Consider the following 15,507-nt stretch of genomic DNA (forward strand, 5'->3'; position numbering starts at 1 on the left):
TGAATTTATCACATTAGGTGACCTTTAATAAACACATTATTCACCGTAACCTGCTTAAAACACAAACCATTCTCTACAGGAAAAACAACTGCTTTATTCAACTCATTCATTCTTATAACATCAACATCACTGTTTGTTAAAACAGATTTGATATTCACACATCCTCTCAACACACTTCTGAAATAATTTACTCTAATATCAAACAAAACATTTGGGCAAAGAAATAAAAAGGGTCTACAGACTTAAAGGACATTTGTTTCCGAGCATTGCATCAAAAAAATCATTCAATTAGCATTCTTATGTAAATTACCGCATTAAAATTCAACTCAATGTGTGTTAATCATTCATAAAACCATTTGCATGGAAACTCAACACAATTTTGTGAGTTATACGTAATGTCTGAGTCCTTTGGATGCATTCAATTCAACAATTCATGCCAAAAAGTTCTCACATCCTCCATTATTACAATAAAACATTATTATGTGCTAGAAATCCCCTGCTGACTTTGTAAATATGAAACCTGTATAAGTGAGATTAAATCTAGTGATGTTAGGGACAGATTTATGAAAATGTATTTATTGTATACGCAGCCGAGAGAAATGTACAAATACTCTGTCAATATGACATCATATGTGCCTTTCCGCTAGGAAAAGAAATCATAAGCACAGACGGAAAGAAAATCAAATATTAAAAGAAACAAACGTAAGCGAGCAATTATCAGACTAAAAGCAGCAGGAAATATTTGTTGAAAAAGGCATAAAAATATTGAAATTCTCTCTTATATTAAAGGCTTTGTGATGGTTTAACTCACGTGCCTAAATATGAATGTTAGACTGGTTAGATGATCACACGGTGCATTAGCACTGGATGAGTGGTAGAGATTTCAATTAAACTGTTAAGCAGCCTTACAAAAAAAATCGAATGTATTTTTAAATCAAACTATTTCCATAGGAAAGGTTTGCAAATTAAAACCCTCAAAATTTCTCTCACATTGTGTCATTGAAATATGCTTCAGCAAAAATGGCAAATAAATCAAACCATTTGGTTTTTTCCCAACCAGACCAAATGCGGCTGGTGTTTAAATATTGAAAAGAACTGGGACAGAATGAAACGTGAAGTAAATCAAAGCCGATGAAACTTCAAGTTTGTTTATGGCTCTGCCAGTGAGGAGTCACCCGTGTCCCGCTGCGAGGAGCCGTCTGTGGGGGGATTGTTGGCTGATGTGACGTTCTCCTCATTGTCTCTAGAGCTCGTCCGGGGAACGGGTCCGGGGAAGCCCCGGCTGGCGTACGGGGGAGGAACCATTGCTCCAAAAGGTGGAAGAGGTCCGGAGGAGAAGCCCCGTGGAGGAAGCCCGCGGGGTCCGAAAAATTCAGGGGGGATGTCACGTGGAGGGGGAAGCGGTCCCATGGGCGGGAGGTCTCGCATCATTGGGCCTCGTGCTGGAGAAACAGAACACAAAGCGTCACTGATGTGAGAATAAGAAACTAGACCCCTTACATGTCCCATATCATTCCCATAAACCTCACAATCACCAGGAATAATGCAATAACATCTGTCTTGTGCAATGATGACAGGGTCTTACCAAAAGGTGGTGGTACTGGACCAAATGGGCCGATCGGAGGTGGAGGCCCATAAGAATCTAGCGGTGGTGGTCTGAAGCGTGGATCAGGACCAAGTGAGGGTCCAGGGGGCATCATGGGTGGATGGCCATTGGGTGGTCTGATCATTAAATGAGGAGGTCCATTGGGTGGAACCGGTCCACCCATGATTGGGGGTCCATAAGACTTTAGTGGGGCATTCAGTGGTGGCACGGGAGAATCCCGAATGGGAGAAGGTAGGAAAGATCCCTGACCCTGAGACTTTGAGAGCTGCAACAGAAGACAAAACAACAAGTCACAACGAATCCAGATTGCAGTCCTGAATAGGGTTGCAAAGGGGTGGAAAGTAGGGGTGGGGAAGTTTCAGGTAAATTTCAATGGGAACTTAATCTGGGGAATTTTGGAAATATTCCAAATTGGAAACTTAATGGGAATTTATGGGAATTATTTGGAGATTTACATAAACTATATCATATACAAACATACAAACAACAACAAAAAAAAATATTTTGTTTGATCATAAGCAGACATGCATAAAATTATGAAGAATCCTGATACTTATGCAAATCAAGCCTGAATTTATTTATTATTAATGCAGACTTCAAGAGCTAAAGAGGCGTCTTTCAAAAACATTAAATATAGTAATGTGTTGAAACTTTTGGGTGGTTTTGGGTACTTTTTTGTTATCTTGCCTAAATGTTTTCTCTGTCAGTGTATTTGTCTGTACAATAATGTAATGTTGTTGCAGACTAGCTTACACGCAGCAAGTTGTAAACGAATTTATGTAATTTGCGTGAATACATGCAAAGATTTTGATTATTTTGTGTGCAGGATTTAAAGGAACATGCCCACATTTTGGGAATTTAGCTTATTCACCGTATCCCCCAGAGCCAGACAAGTCCACACATACCTCTCCCATCTCCGTGCGCGCTGCAACTCTGTCCGACGCAGCCCCCGCCAGCCCAGCCCAGCACAAAGACTAGAAGTGAATGGCTCCAGCTAGCAAACTGCCCAAACTTGGGCGGAGTGATTTGCACAACTTTGACCGAACTCTCTGCTCCTCATCAGGGGCTTCTCAGGTGCTGCGAGCAAATCACTCTGTCCAAGTAGCAGTGCTTCGTCTTCTGAGAATATAGTTTCCAGTATGTATACTGTTAAAAGATGGCTGTGTCTCATATCACCTTGTTATTTGTACACGGTGTGACTGCACAAATCAAAACATATAAATAGGAAAATGTTCACGTTATTTTGTCACTTATTGGGACCAGTATGCTAGCAGAAGCCATTCACCTCCAGTCCCCGTGCCAAGCCAAGCCAGCGGGGGCCGCGCCAGACAGAGCCACAGCACGCACGGAGACGAGAAAGGTATGTATGGACCTATCCAACTCTGGGGGACACGGCGAACAAGCGCAACTCCCAAAATGTGTGCATGTTCCTTAAGAAATGATCTGTTCATGTTATGGATGAATGAAAGTACATGTAGGGGGTGTGGCCTAAACGACCCTTCAGTAAGCAGTGTGCTGTGACTGAAAAATGTGCAAGATAGAAATTGCATTAAATCATCTTGTTTTAAACAAAATGATGCTGCAATTTTTCAAATTCCTAGTTATTCCCATATATTCCCGTTAATTTCCATGGAAAGTTTTCCTGGAATTTTGCAACCCTAATCCTAAATGCGGTTTCACTCAAGAATCCTGTTAACCAAGCCAAGCAGAAGTCAGTACACCACTGTAGAGACACTTCGCATGTTTAAAACACCTCATACAAAATCATAACCCATGCACACTTAAAAATAAAACACCTAAACCGTTCACAGGCCTGAGTTTTGTTAAACATACCACAACCTTAAGAACCAACCACACAGTGATGAGAAAGTGAAAAACACTGTTTCTGTTACACATATTATCGTTTTAAACATCAAAGTATCTGCGATTTAAAGCCACGAGCGTGTCAGAAGTGTGTGATCAGCAACCTGCCATAGTGAACAAACCATCCCAGCACCAAATCTCACAGTACTCACAGACTCAACCGGCTCAGATGTGATCTGCTCTGAGACCTCGGTCGCCTCAGGGACCGGTGCTGTCTGCTTTAAAGCAAACAAATCCGACATCGTTCAGAGGAAAGGAAATCTTTACATGTACTGCTGCTCACAAACACTAAATCCCCCCGTTCACATTTATTAAAACTACATTACATTAGAGGAAAATCTCATGAGCTTTACCATTGGTCCATCATGTGCACATGGAGATGATGTCATGGGAGGGAAAATTTCTGAAATGGAGAATAAGAGGAAGAATGTTGATTACTAATTGTACATAATGGTTACCATTACATTGAACTGAAGTCTCCGTTATAGCCAACATAGCATCATTTATGTGTTATGTACCTGGTCGAGAAGGCAATGGGTGTCCGAGGTCAGAGAAGCGTCCGTGAGGGTCCGAGGGAGGACGTGGACCTGAAACAGATCAAAACAGATTAGAAATAACACCTCATATCTGTGAAACAACAGGTGGAGGGGAAAATCAGGAACACGGTCAAATCTGGCAAGAATGAAACCAGTAGATGCTTTCAGAAGGGAAAAAAATTTAAGGATGTAACCGAAAAGCTGGAAAAACAAAAGGAGGAATGAGGAAGACTGATACGGGTCGAGGAGGAGGTCGGAGACGGGAAGGATTGAAGGGAAGATGACGAAACTCACCAAACGAGTCATTTCGCCGGCCTACAGGAGCAGAAGGGGGTCGACCGGGACCCTCTATCATTAGAGGAGGAGACGGAGCGCCCCCACTGACGGGGGATGGCCCGTATGAATCACCTGTTCAGACCAAACCAGGACAATGAAAATCAAGACGTCCAAAGTCACGACCCGACATCAACTTTCAAAATTGGAATTAGCTATTTTTATAAGCTCTGCATCCTTTGTAACCGTTGCTAGGCTTACAGAAAGTCCGTCAGGACAAAATTTGAGATTTTTGATAAAATGTGCTTATAAAAAGTTGTTAAAGGATTAGTAAATCTTCCTCAAAAAAATCCAGACAATCCACTCACCACCATGTCATCCAAAATGTTGATGTCTTTCTTTAGTCAGTCGAGAAGAAATTATGTTTTACGAGGAAAACATTCCAGGATTTTTCTCATTTTAATGGACCCCAACACGTAACAGGTTAAATGCAGTTTAAAATTGCAGGTTCTAATATAGGGGTCTTATCTAGCGAAACAATTAAAAAATATGCACTTTTAAACCACAACTTCTTGTCTTCCTCCGTTCGTGTGACACGTCAGCGCGACCTCATATAATACGTCATCACGTCAAGAGGTCACAGATGACGTATGCAAAACCACGCTTCAGTGTTTACAAGTGTGGAGAAAGAGGACCATTCCAACGTTGTTGTATGTCGAATGATACTAAATAATGTCATTGTATCAGTTTATTGTTTAAAATGGTTTCATGCATGTAACCTTTCCACGTCATTACACAATTACGCGAGGTCACGCTGGTGGGTCACACGAACGGAAGAAGAAGAGAAGTTGTGGTTTAAAACTGCATATTTTTTTATTTCTTGCCAAAAATGACAATCGTTTCGCTAGATAAGACCCCCATACCTCATTAGGGATCGTTTAGAGCCCTTTGAAACTGCAATTTTAAACTGCCTTAAAACTGCAAAGTGTTGGGGTCCATTAAAGTTAGAAAAATCCTGGAATGTTTTCCTCAAAAAAATGAATATTTTTCTCTACTGAACAAAAAAAGACATCAACATTTTGGATGACATGGTCTTTTTTTTTTTAAGAAAATTGACTAATCCTTTAAAGAAACTCTTGTGCTACCCAATTCTCACAAACAAATACAAACTTGCATCAAAACAAGACAATACAGCAGATGTTCTGTAGGTCTGATATGTTAAGATGCAGCTTAGTAAAGACGAAGAACAAGAACTCTCACCTCTCCGCATGGGACGTGCGTGGCGATCCGGAGGTGCAGAGTTGAGTTTAAAGAGAGTTTGCTCCAAATCTGATATTTTATCGCTGCACTCCACCAGCCTAAAGAATCGATGCAGAAAGATCAGATTAAAAACAATACCTGACGAATAAGAGCCGTAATTGAAACGAAATGATGAGTGACGGAGACTCACTTTTGCCGGAGCGTGGCGGCCTCTCGCCTCTCCTCCACCAGCGCTCGTTCTGAGGCGCGAGCTTTCAGCTATTAAAAACACAAAAGCATGTGTGATTTAACTGTGACCATGCCAATAAAAGCAACACACTATTCAAGTACACGATCACAAATGATTCTGACATCACAAGTTTGATTTCATACGTCAATAATCTGAAATGCTTCATCATGACACACAAGCGTGCTACAGCGGATGTTGACGTAAAGCATCATCTGATTGCCAACTGGCACGGCAAAGCCATGATTTAAAAAGAATCTTGCAGAGCAAGTTAAAGATTATTAGAAAGCTGAAATGTTTATAGCAGATACGAAGTGTGACAAACAGGACTGTCCGCTTATAATGTGCCTTCAGAGAAATGATGTATTGAGAGTATGTCAGGTTATAAAAAGAATTATATTATCCAAGCACTGATCCATCTTTTAGATATTTTTGTAGCAATACTTGTGCACTCAATGCATTAGATTGAATCTTTATGGAATAACACAAATAGGTAAATCAATACAAATATATAATGTTGGTCATGTAATAAAAATGCATTCTGGCTACTGATATCTACCACAACATTACACGCCACAGAAACACGTCAATAACTTACCCAGTTCTCATGAGCTTTCTTTTCCTGGACTGCGACCTGTTACAAAAGATTACAACAAATAATCAAAATGACATTATCATAGTGATGCAAACCCTGTTTAAACCTGGCATTAAAGGGGACATATCACGAAAATCAGACTTTTCCATGTTTAAGTGCTATAATTGTGTCCCCAGTACTTCTATCAACATAGAAAATGTGAAAAAGATCAACCCAGTAACTTAGTTTTGGTACCATTCTCTGCAAGCAAGTGAAAAATAGCTAATTGAAATTTGGCTCCCCTTGTGATGTCAGAAAGGGGATCATCTTATTATGAATATTATTTTTAATTATTATAATAATAGTATCACCCCTTAATCTGCACTATCCAACCACAACACTGACATTTAGTGCAGAAATCAACTCATTTGCATTTAAAGGGACACACCCAAAATGGCACATATTTGCTCGCACCTACAAAGTGCCAATTTTAACATGATATAATAAACTATCTATATGGTATTTTGAGCTAAAACTTAACATATGTACTCTGAGGACACCAAAGTTTTATGTACATCTTAAAAAAGTCTTGTGAAAAGTCCCCTTTAAGATGCGTGTTGGTTGATCAGATCACAAGTGGACAACACTAAATACAGGTGTAAACGAGGGGTAAATAGTTTTGAGCTCAATCAATTTTCGACCACATTCAGAGGTAGTTGAAAACGGATTTGTTTTTGTGGTGTAGACACTCATGTCGAATCCACCTATTGATCTAATGTGATGTTTTTACATTGGTCCTGACTTCTGGCGCAAACTAGGGATGCACCGATCCGATATCTGGATCGGTATCTGGGACGATCCGGGCCTTTTTTGCTGGATCGGATATTGGACTAACAGGACAAATCCAATTCCGATACTGTGCGTTAGCTGTGATTGTTACTGACTAGCGATTAAAAGGACGAAGTATTATAAAAGCACCATAAATGATTTTATGCACTATAATAAAAGTGTTCTTAATACACTCGATAGTTTCATGTGAAGGAACAAACGCACATTTAAAGAAAACCAAGTTCATGAAAACCTTTGTACTCCCAAACTGGGTTAATGCACTGGTGAAGCAGACGAATAAAATGTGTCATTCACACACGCACATGCGATAACTGTAGGCTATTTTAAAGATCTGATTTTATAGTTTCAGTAAGCCATTGGATGGATGCAATTCGCTATGTGCTGAGCACCTGACGCATCTATTCTCTCCGTTTTAACAGTTATGAACTTTCCATTGTGAAGGGAGGATTCCCATGAGAGGATGATTCAAGTGCATCAATTCTGCACTCAGAAAGCCCATAAGCATAGCATAAAGGATGATTTAGGCGCATCAATTCTGCCTAAATTGTCCGGTCAAGCGCATAATTCCCGAAATTACCATCTGCACACTAAAGCTGTTATACTGTGACAGTTTTACGCAATTAAGGAAAATATATTTAGCATACTTATTTGATCAAACGTACCTATTATATGTTCTCCTAAACACTGCCATGATTAATAATTACTAATGTTCTTGTAACATGTAAATAATAAAAAAAAAAATTACATCTAAAAATTATACTAGATGTTGCAGAAAGCATTATACACATTTAACATTTTGTGTGTGTAATTTAAAATTGTTCAAGAAAAATACAAGAGTATCGGATTGGCCGATACTCAGAATTCTGTTATCGGAATCGGAGAAGTGGTATCGGTGCATCCCTGGTGCAAACCCACCGTGTTGAGCGTGATCTTTAAGTAAAAAAAAAAAAACTAAAGCGTCTGCTCTCCACCTTTTTCATTGTTTAATTTTGCAAGCTTGAGAAAGTTGTGCAGGCTTATTTCATCAATTGCCCCGAAATATCAGAGAAAATGGTTACATATACAAAACTCTGTGCAGCATGTTTACTTATAACACAAGCAGCGGACTGTGACCTAATATTAGTTTGCGTAAATTTAAACCCGTCATTTCTCCCGCTCACGTTTAAAAGAAACTAGAGGAACTCACAACCCTCAGTAATCTGGACAGAAGCGGTTGAAAGTAGACAAAAGAGTATATGTGAATGTGTTGCTCTCGTCTACTTGTGATCCGATTGACCAAAACACATCTTAATACCATGACAAAGGGTCTCACCTCATTCTTCAATGTTTGTTCATTCTGCTGCATCTCCTCCTCAATTTCTCTGATCTTCTGTTTGAGGACTCTCAGCTCCTCCTCTGATCTCACAGCTTTACCGTCCACCTCCGACAGCTTCGTCTCCTTCTCATGCCTCTCCAGCTCCTCTTTAGTCAACTTTCTGTAGGGGAAGGTAAATCACCATATTTCAAATATTTCGGATATGTTGCCAGTATGAAATGTAATTTTTGAAGAATGTTCCAGAAAATCCTCACAACTTCAGTTTTATAATGTATTTGAGATCTTACTGCTGTAAGGCGTTCTCTTTCTGCTGATAAAGCTCAGTTGTGATCTCCAGCCTCTGCTGCAGGATCTTGAACTGGTTCTCTAGATGAGTCTTCTCATTATTCAGATGCATCTGGTCGTGCATGACCTTCTGATATTGCTCTAGAAGAAGAACAGGACAAAGGCAGATGAGTAACCGGAGAGATGTTTGACCATCTACTGAAGCTACATCTACATACCCTCAAGCTCTTGTCTGCTCCTCTGTTCATTGAGAAGACTTTCCATGTAGCGGTTTCTCTCGTCTTCAATAACGCTCAGAGTGGCTTTAATCTGTTACATGAGAAATAATAGCGTGAGGAATAAATCTAATGCAAAATCATAATATTACTACTCCAGCTAAAGCACATCATATACAAACCCTTGAGACGTCCATCATCTGTTTAATACGCATTCTCATGGTGTCGATCTTCTTTTCTGAAAGAAAACAGATGCTTGGCGTTCAGCACAGAAGAACATTTTTATTGCCACTCTCGTTGGTTATTGCTTTTGTAAAAAAGTGTTTGAGTACTTACCACCGTCCTCTCCATGAGACATTTTAGCATCATCTTTCTGAAGTTCTGCTGCATCACAGGCTCCTAAACGATTGAGCTCCGCAATACAGCTGGACAGAACCTACATGAGAAATATAAATACAACATATCTAACACTGTAGCAGCCGTCACAGATCTTATCACATCATCATATTATGAACAGAAAACAGCGTTAGCAACACTAACTTAGCAAATTTACTAACTTCAATCTCATTTTCCTTGTGCATCAGTGAGTCCTCCAGCTCCTTCTGGGATTTGTGGAAAACTCTGATCTTCTCGCCGAGCTTCTCGTGTTTTTCCTGCCAGTCTTTAACATCACGCAGCAGCTGGAGGAACGTCATACATTGTGAGATTCATACTGACATCACACAGACAAATAAATCATATCCAACATCTGCTCAGAAACTTACAGACTTCTTCTGTTCTTTCAAAGCACCATTTTCTTTCTCAAAGCAGTTCATCTGAGCCTTCAGGGCATCTTCTCTCAATTTAGCTTCATCCACCAGGACATGAACCTGTTACCAAATCAGCCCAAGAAATGAAGTTAAAGGGATAGTTTTCCCAAAGAAGAAAATCATGTCATCATTTACTCATCCTCATTTTGTGCTGCTAATCTCAAAGGAAGAGATTGGGGCACCATTCAGTTCCATAGTATGATTTTTCTTCTTCTATGGAAGTAAATGGTGTCCCAAATCTGCTTTGTTACAAGCATTCTTCTAAATACATCTACTAAATAGTGAAACTCGACATCAAGTAAGGGGGTGGTTAAAACTAAACCGTTCATAGCCCTCATTCCCATATGGGTGAGTTTTGCATAACCACTGCAAAAACAAAACTTTACAGTCACCTGACACATCATCACCAGCCCCTAAAACAAGACAGAGTATGTGTGTTACCTTTGCACGCTCCTCATCGAAGTTCTTCAGAGTTTTCTGGTATTGCTCAATCCTTTGGTGCATCTTTAAAATCTTTGATGGTAGAAAAACAAAACAAAATTTGAGTATTTTGAAGAATCTGAGAGAACAGAGATTCATCTTCAACAATAACATCACATAAATTCACCTTCTCGTTCAGATTTGAATTCTCTTCCTGTGTGTCAATGATTTTCTGGTTAAGTTGAGAAACACTTTTAGACATTTCCTCACACTGGCTTTGGAGTTTCTGGTGGTGCGTCTAATTGTTAAAAACAAAATGGCGATTATTTAATAAATTATAATGTAAAGATGCATTACATCCAAATTTTGTAATTGTCATTCACCTTTAGCTGTTTCATTTCTTGCTGGCTTGAACCAAGGTTCTTCTCTGAGTTTTTGAATTGTTCTTCACGTTCTTTAATCTGCAAGGACACAAATAAATAATTAGCGAAAAGACTTAACAAATAACAAATGTTAATGAGAGGATAAACCAAACTTACCACTTCATTTAGTTTTGATATCTTTTCAGCAGCATCAGATTTCTCACTGAGAAGTTGCTGGATCTTCTCTTTAAGCTGCTTTTCAGTTACTGATAGCGAAAAAGCAAAATAAATAAAAGAACGACATAACATAGACTATGTTTACATGCACAAACATTTCACTGAATTAAATCCGATTGCAGGTTATGACAATACAGTTTACATGCACCCTAAACCTTGCAATTTGATTAAAAAGTTGGTAGGGATGGGACGATTACCGGTTTTACGATTAACCACGATAAAATGTCCTGACGGTTAGTATTATCATTTAAAAATTAATTATTATTACAACCGTGTTTGATTACCATGATTTTGAAAACTCGCCGTAAATCCTGTCCAGCCAGAATCAGTTTGATGCAGGTGCGCACATGCAAGACAGATTTATTTATTTTTTTACCACAGAAATAATTTCAGGGACATGAAATATTAAATTGTGATTTTCAAAAAGAAAACTAAAAAAAAAAAAAAATCAGTGTGTGTATCAGTTTTTCTTTTAACATTTCCATCTCATTTGAACAAAACCATGTTAATATTGATAACCATGATAACTTTGGTCACTATAATCATGATATGAAATTTTCATACCGTCCCATCCCTAAATGTTGGTTTACATGTATTCATTCTATATAATTTGATCCAAACGTCTGCACAAGCGCACAGTCAGGGTTGCCAGATTTGCATATCAAAACTAGCCCAAAAGAATCCCAATGACTTCACAGCCAAATACCAATAAATAATGAATGAAACCCTTTAATCTTTAACCCACAGAATAATTTCAACTCGCTGAAACAGTTTTAAAGTAACGCAAATCTGAAGTCCACAAAAAGCAGAGGACTTGGCAACGCAGCGCACAACATCCCTTATTGAGTTCACACTTTATTTCTGGATAAATGTACAAAAAGTCAAAGATGAGTTAGAGAAAGTTGTTAAAAAGTTTTCAGATCTAGACAATTTTTTTTTCTTCGAAAGGCACGATGACGATGCTATTTTATTGCTTTATGTAATGTTATGAAAGACAATGTACAGCGTGTGACCCCATTACCTTAATAATGCGTGATGCCATTGCCTTGTTATTGCATGTTTCTGTGACGAGCATCACGTGAGACGTAAATAAAAAGTAAATATAAGACGTGAACCTAAGCACAAATGTTCAGCGCATGTGCACAAGGTATTTTTGCATCCGATGTGTTTACAAGCATTTCTCCTGAAGATCAGATCACAGATCAATACGATCGAAATTTGCATCCGATCGACCTCAAGTATTGATTATGGTGTTTACATGAAGGCTTCTCAATCCAATTACAAACGGATCATTTGGTTGCATGTAAACGCATACATAGTGGACAAAATCAATAAGATTTAGCAGTCATCATCACAGAAAAACTGAAAGATAACTTACATTGATAAGTTCTGCCTTTGATCTGCAGGAAGTAAATAGTAAAAATCAGAACAATTCAACAAAAACAATAATATTCATCATATAAACCATCAAGTGTCTTACAGCGAGCAGCGTCCTCCAGAAAAACATCAGGACCGTAAGGAAACCGACGGCAGCCGTGACCATCACCGGCTCCCAGGGAACGCCGTGAAAAGTGGGACCCGGTCTCCATTCCTCCGGAAGAGCAGCGATCAGCTGGATGAAACAGATGAAGAAATAATATGTGCACTTTAGTCTTGAATTCATTAACTTTGACTGACAGATGGAGATTCCAGTTTGGTTACTATGAGGTTTAAATCTCACCATGGCATCTTTCAGTTCATATTGAACTAAAGTGAGCACTCTTAAACTCAAGTAACCAAGTGAGTAATGCAAGCAGTGACCCTTACTCTACAACTATCAGCCAAACCAAACTCAAAGGGTTTACTGGACTTTAACCTTTCACTGGACAAACCCAGTCACATCATGATCACTACAAACGGAGTTAAAATGATTCACTTGCCATGGATTTGAACTGAAGTCACTGGGATTACTCTACGCATCCAAAGAGCAGCAAGTGAATGGTCAAAATACAAACCTGTACACAACTAATTCTCAGAGAATGGAAACCTCTATGACTATCTAAACGAACTGTTTGACAACGAAACTACTGCTGAAAATATGAAACCTATAAAGTGGAAGCACTTACTTCCTGAAGTCTAGATAGCATGAAGACGACACAAGCCGAAACAATCTCAGAAGGTGGAGAGGTAAGACTCGATTCTGAATCCATTCTCTTTATGGCTTTTACTCTGTTTACCGGGGTAAATACCGAGGCTAAACCGATAAACGCGCACTAAATGGCGGACCGTTGCTTCATGTCGAGAAGCCCGTGAGAGATAAAAACACTCTGACAGGCTTTTCTTTTTAAGCAGCCAAATGGGTTTGTAAGCGAATTAATAATACAAGTGTGGTGTTAGTAGTTCCTAGATAGCGGTTTAAGATGTCGTTGGTAAGATCAGCGGTGATCTCTTACAACACGTCAACATTTGAAAGCGCTGAGCTAAGAATCTCTACTGAGGAGAAGCGCTGCCACTCTGAGCGGTCATGTGATGCTGATGGCGGCTTCTGATTGGCTACTCGGGTCACGTTGGGTAAGCGCTGGGAGATTTAGCTGTGATGCTAGCGGTATTGTGAAAACGATTAGACGGCGATTAAGAAAATAATACAATTAATATGCACACATATTTCATTCGTAAAACAATAACGTTATGTTTTCATGCATATATGGGTGTCAAATATGATTTATTTATTCGTGATGCACCGCCGAGTCCTGCTGCATTTCATGATGTAGACGTATTGAGTAGGGTCTGTCGCCCCCATCCGCCGTTTCTGATTTAGTGTAGCTAATAAAATTAAAGGGATAGTTCACCCAAAACTGAAAATTATATCATTTTCTCATCCTTATGTTGTTGTTGTAAACCTGTATGAATTTTTCTTTTCTGATGAACAAAAAAGAAGATATTTTGATAAATGATGATAAGTACACAGCTGATGGTAACCATTGACTTCCATAGTAGGAAAACAAATATTATGGAAGTATTGTGATTAATGATGATGAAGATATTTTGATAAATGATGGTAATCACAAAGTTGATAAAACCCATTGAATTCCATCGTATTATTTGTTTATCCTACTATGGAAGTCAATGGATACAATTAGCTGTGTGTTTACCATCATTTATTAAAATCTCTTCTTTTTTGTTCATACAAGTATAGAACAACATGAGGATGAAAAAATTATGACAGAATTTTCATTTTTAGGTGAACTGTCCCTTTAACATTACAACTTCTTTAAGACAACGTACACAAGATCAAACCAGACGTTATAAATAAAAGTTATATGCACAAGAAACCCAAACAACACAAAACACACAACCAACAGAAATAAAACCCTACACAACACAAAAAGCACAGAAACATTTCTTAAGTAACTCAACACTTTCTTTTGTAAAGTTTTATTTGATGCATACTAATTTTCATGCATGCATCAGTTCAGCAAAAAATGTCAAATTTTCATACTCTTATGTTGTAACAAACCTAAATCTAAATGTCTTTGTTATGATAAACATGAAGGAAGCTATTTTGAGGAATGTTTGTAACCAAACCGATCATGAGGCCCATTCACTTCCATAGTAGGAAAAAGAATACTGTGGAAGTGAATGGGGTTTTTATGAACGCTTTGCTAACAAACATTCCTCAAAATAGCTTCCTTCATGTTTATCATGAGACCTGGTGCGATTTTCACAGCCCACGACGTAAGTAGGCATTTTTGACGATACCGAATAATACGCAACTCAATCTGCTGTAATGACTTTTCTGACCCCGACATGCGCAGTGGGAACAGCCTGTGACGTGAACCGTGAAGGGGTCTATTGTGCCTGCAGTTTATAATATCAATATTTGTATTAAAGGCTGTGAATATGAATGCCTATACAAATATAGAAGATTGTCATCTAAAAAGACATGCAATAAGAAAGCTGGAATTGTGTGACCACAAGAGTTATTAGCATTGCTACACAATTCAATGAAAAAAAATCTTCAGCACTTTTGTCATGAAATATTGTGTTTTACTCACAATTTCTGCATACACCCCAAGATATTCTTTGACAGGAAGCAGGAGGCTCCAAAGTTCATCTGAAGTGGTTGAGCTGGAGATGTCAGTGTTGGTTTCAGCGTCATGGAAGTCAGATACGCTCGGAGTCTCCAGTGAATCTGCAGGAAATACAGCCAATTTTTGTGATCAATCAATGTTCTCAACATGATGGTCAACCATTGTGACCACAAAAAAAAAAAAACTTAGATATAACTGGAATTCTCATTTCTCATTTCAGTGGACATTTACAAACCTGAAGATGGTTCCACTTCAAAGTGAAATCCTGGTTTCTCTAAAATAGCATGAGGCCCTATTTGGATCTCCTCAGCTTCTTCGAAACCTATCTGAGCATCTTTATTTTTGTTGAAATGACCGCCGTCCTCCTCAAGATCCAGGTCTTGAGCAGGAGACACATCTTGTGTGTTTACATTTAATTCAGAATTCAGAATGATCTCAGATTCATTCTGCTCCTCTTGGATCTCAAGACTTTCAAGTGGTTTAATAGATTCAGCATCACTGACCGCATCCTTTTCTTCTTCAGCATCATATTGTTCCTCTGTAAAAAAAAAAATGCACAAAGATCTATAAAGTAACATGCATTCATGTGCTGTATGATCATATGATC

General features: G+C 38.7%; 2 protein-coding genes across 9 annotated transcripts in view; one reads left to right on the forward strand and one right to left on the reverse strand.

The window, feature by feature from the left end:
• mia3 (MIA SH3 domain ER export factor 3) overlaps positions 1–15,507 on the reverse strand; it is a 20,248-nt gene continuing 4,741 nt past the window's right edge. For 3 of the 8 annotated variants that reach the window (XM_073856454.1, XM_073856453.1, XM_055185655.2), the window contains 24 exons: positions 15,136–15,438; positions 14,865–15,001; positions 12,311–12,442; positions 12,209–12,230; positions 10,771–10,859; positions 10,615–10,692; positions 10,419–10,529; positions 10,253–10,324; positions 9,767–9,871; positions 9,560–9,682; positions 9,339–9,438; positions 9,185–9,240; positions 9,006–9,096; positions 8,790–8,928; positions 8,500–8,662; positions 6,363–6,398; positions 5,729–5,796; positions 5,539–5,636; positions 4,300–4,413; positions 3,988–4,056; positions 3,823–3,872; positions 3,622–3,687; positions 1,586–1,871; positions 1–1,442 (listed from right to left, as the gene is read on the reverse strand). In XM_073856454.1, coding sequence (XP_073712555.1) covers positions 1,150–1,442; positions 1,586–1,871; positions 3,622–3,687; positions 3,823–3,872; positions 3,988–4,056; positions 4,300–4,413; positions 5,539–5,636; positions 5,729–5,796; positions 6,363–6,398; positions 8,500–8,662; positions 8,790–8,928; positions 9,006–9,096; positions 9,185–9,240; positions 9,339–9,438; positions 9,560–9,682; positions 9,767–9,871; positions 10,253–10,324; positions 10,419–10,529; positions 10,615–10,692; positions 10,771–10,859; positions 12,209–12,230; positions 12,311–12,442; positions 14,865–15,001; positions 15,136–15,438 — 2,801 coding nt within the window. In that variant the 3' untranslated portion in view covers positions 1–1,149. The remainder of the gene's footprint in view (positions 1,443–1,585; positions 1,872–3,621; positions 3,688–3,822; positions 3,873–3,987; positions 4,057–4,299; positions 4,414–5,538; positions 5,637–5,728; positions 5,797–6,362; positions 6,399–8,499; positions 8,663–8,789; positions 8,929–9,005; positions 9,097–9,184; positions 9,241–9,338; positions 9,439–9,559; positions 9,683–9,766; positions 9,872–10,252; positions 10,325–10,418; positions 10,530–10,614; positions 10,693–10,770; positions 10,860–12,208; positions 12,231–12,310; positions 12,443–14,864; positions 15,002–15,135; positions 15,439–15,507) is intronic. The other 5 variants (XM_055185656.2, XM_055185659.2, XM_055185658.2 and 2 more) reach the window with 5 other exon arrangements.
• The window catches only part of taf1a (TATA box binding protein (TBP)-associated factor, RNA polymerase I, A), a 15,996-nt gene continuing 13,182 nt past the window's right edge, over positions 12,694–15,507 (forward strand). The window contains exon 1 of the mRNA XM_073856455.1: positions 12,694–12,996. The gene's annotated coding sequence lies outside the window, so the exon portion shown is untranslated. The remainder of the gene's footprint in view (positions 12,997–15,507) is intronic.

The sequence above is a fragment of the Misgurnus anguillicaudatus genome, chromosome 18 (assembly GCF_027580225.2).
Source record: "Misgurnus anguillicaudatus chromosome 18, ASM2758022v2, whole genome shotgun sequence".
NCBI classification, from domain to species: domain Eukaryota; kingdom Metazoa; phylum Chordata; class Actinopteri; order Cypriniformes; family Cobitidae; genus Misgurnus; species Misgurnus anguillicaudatus.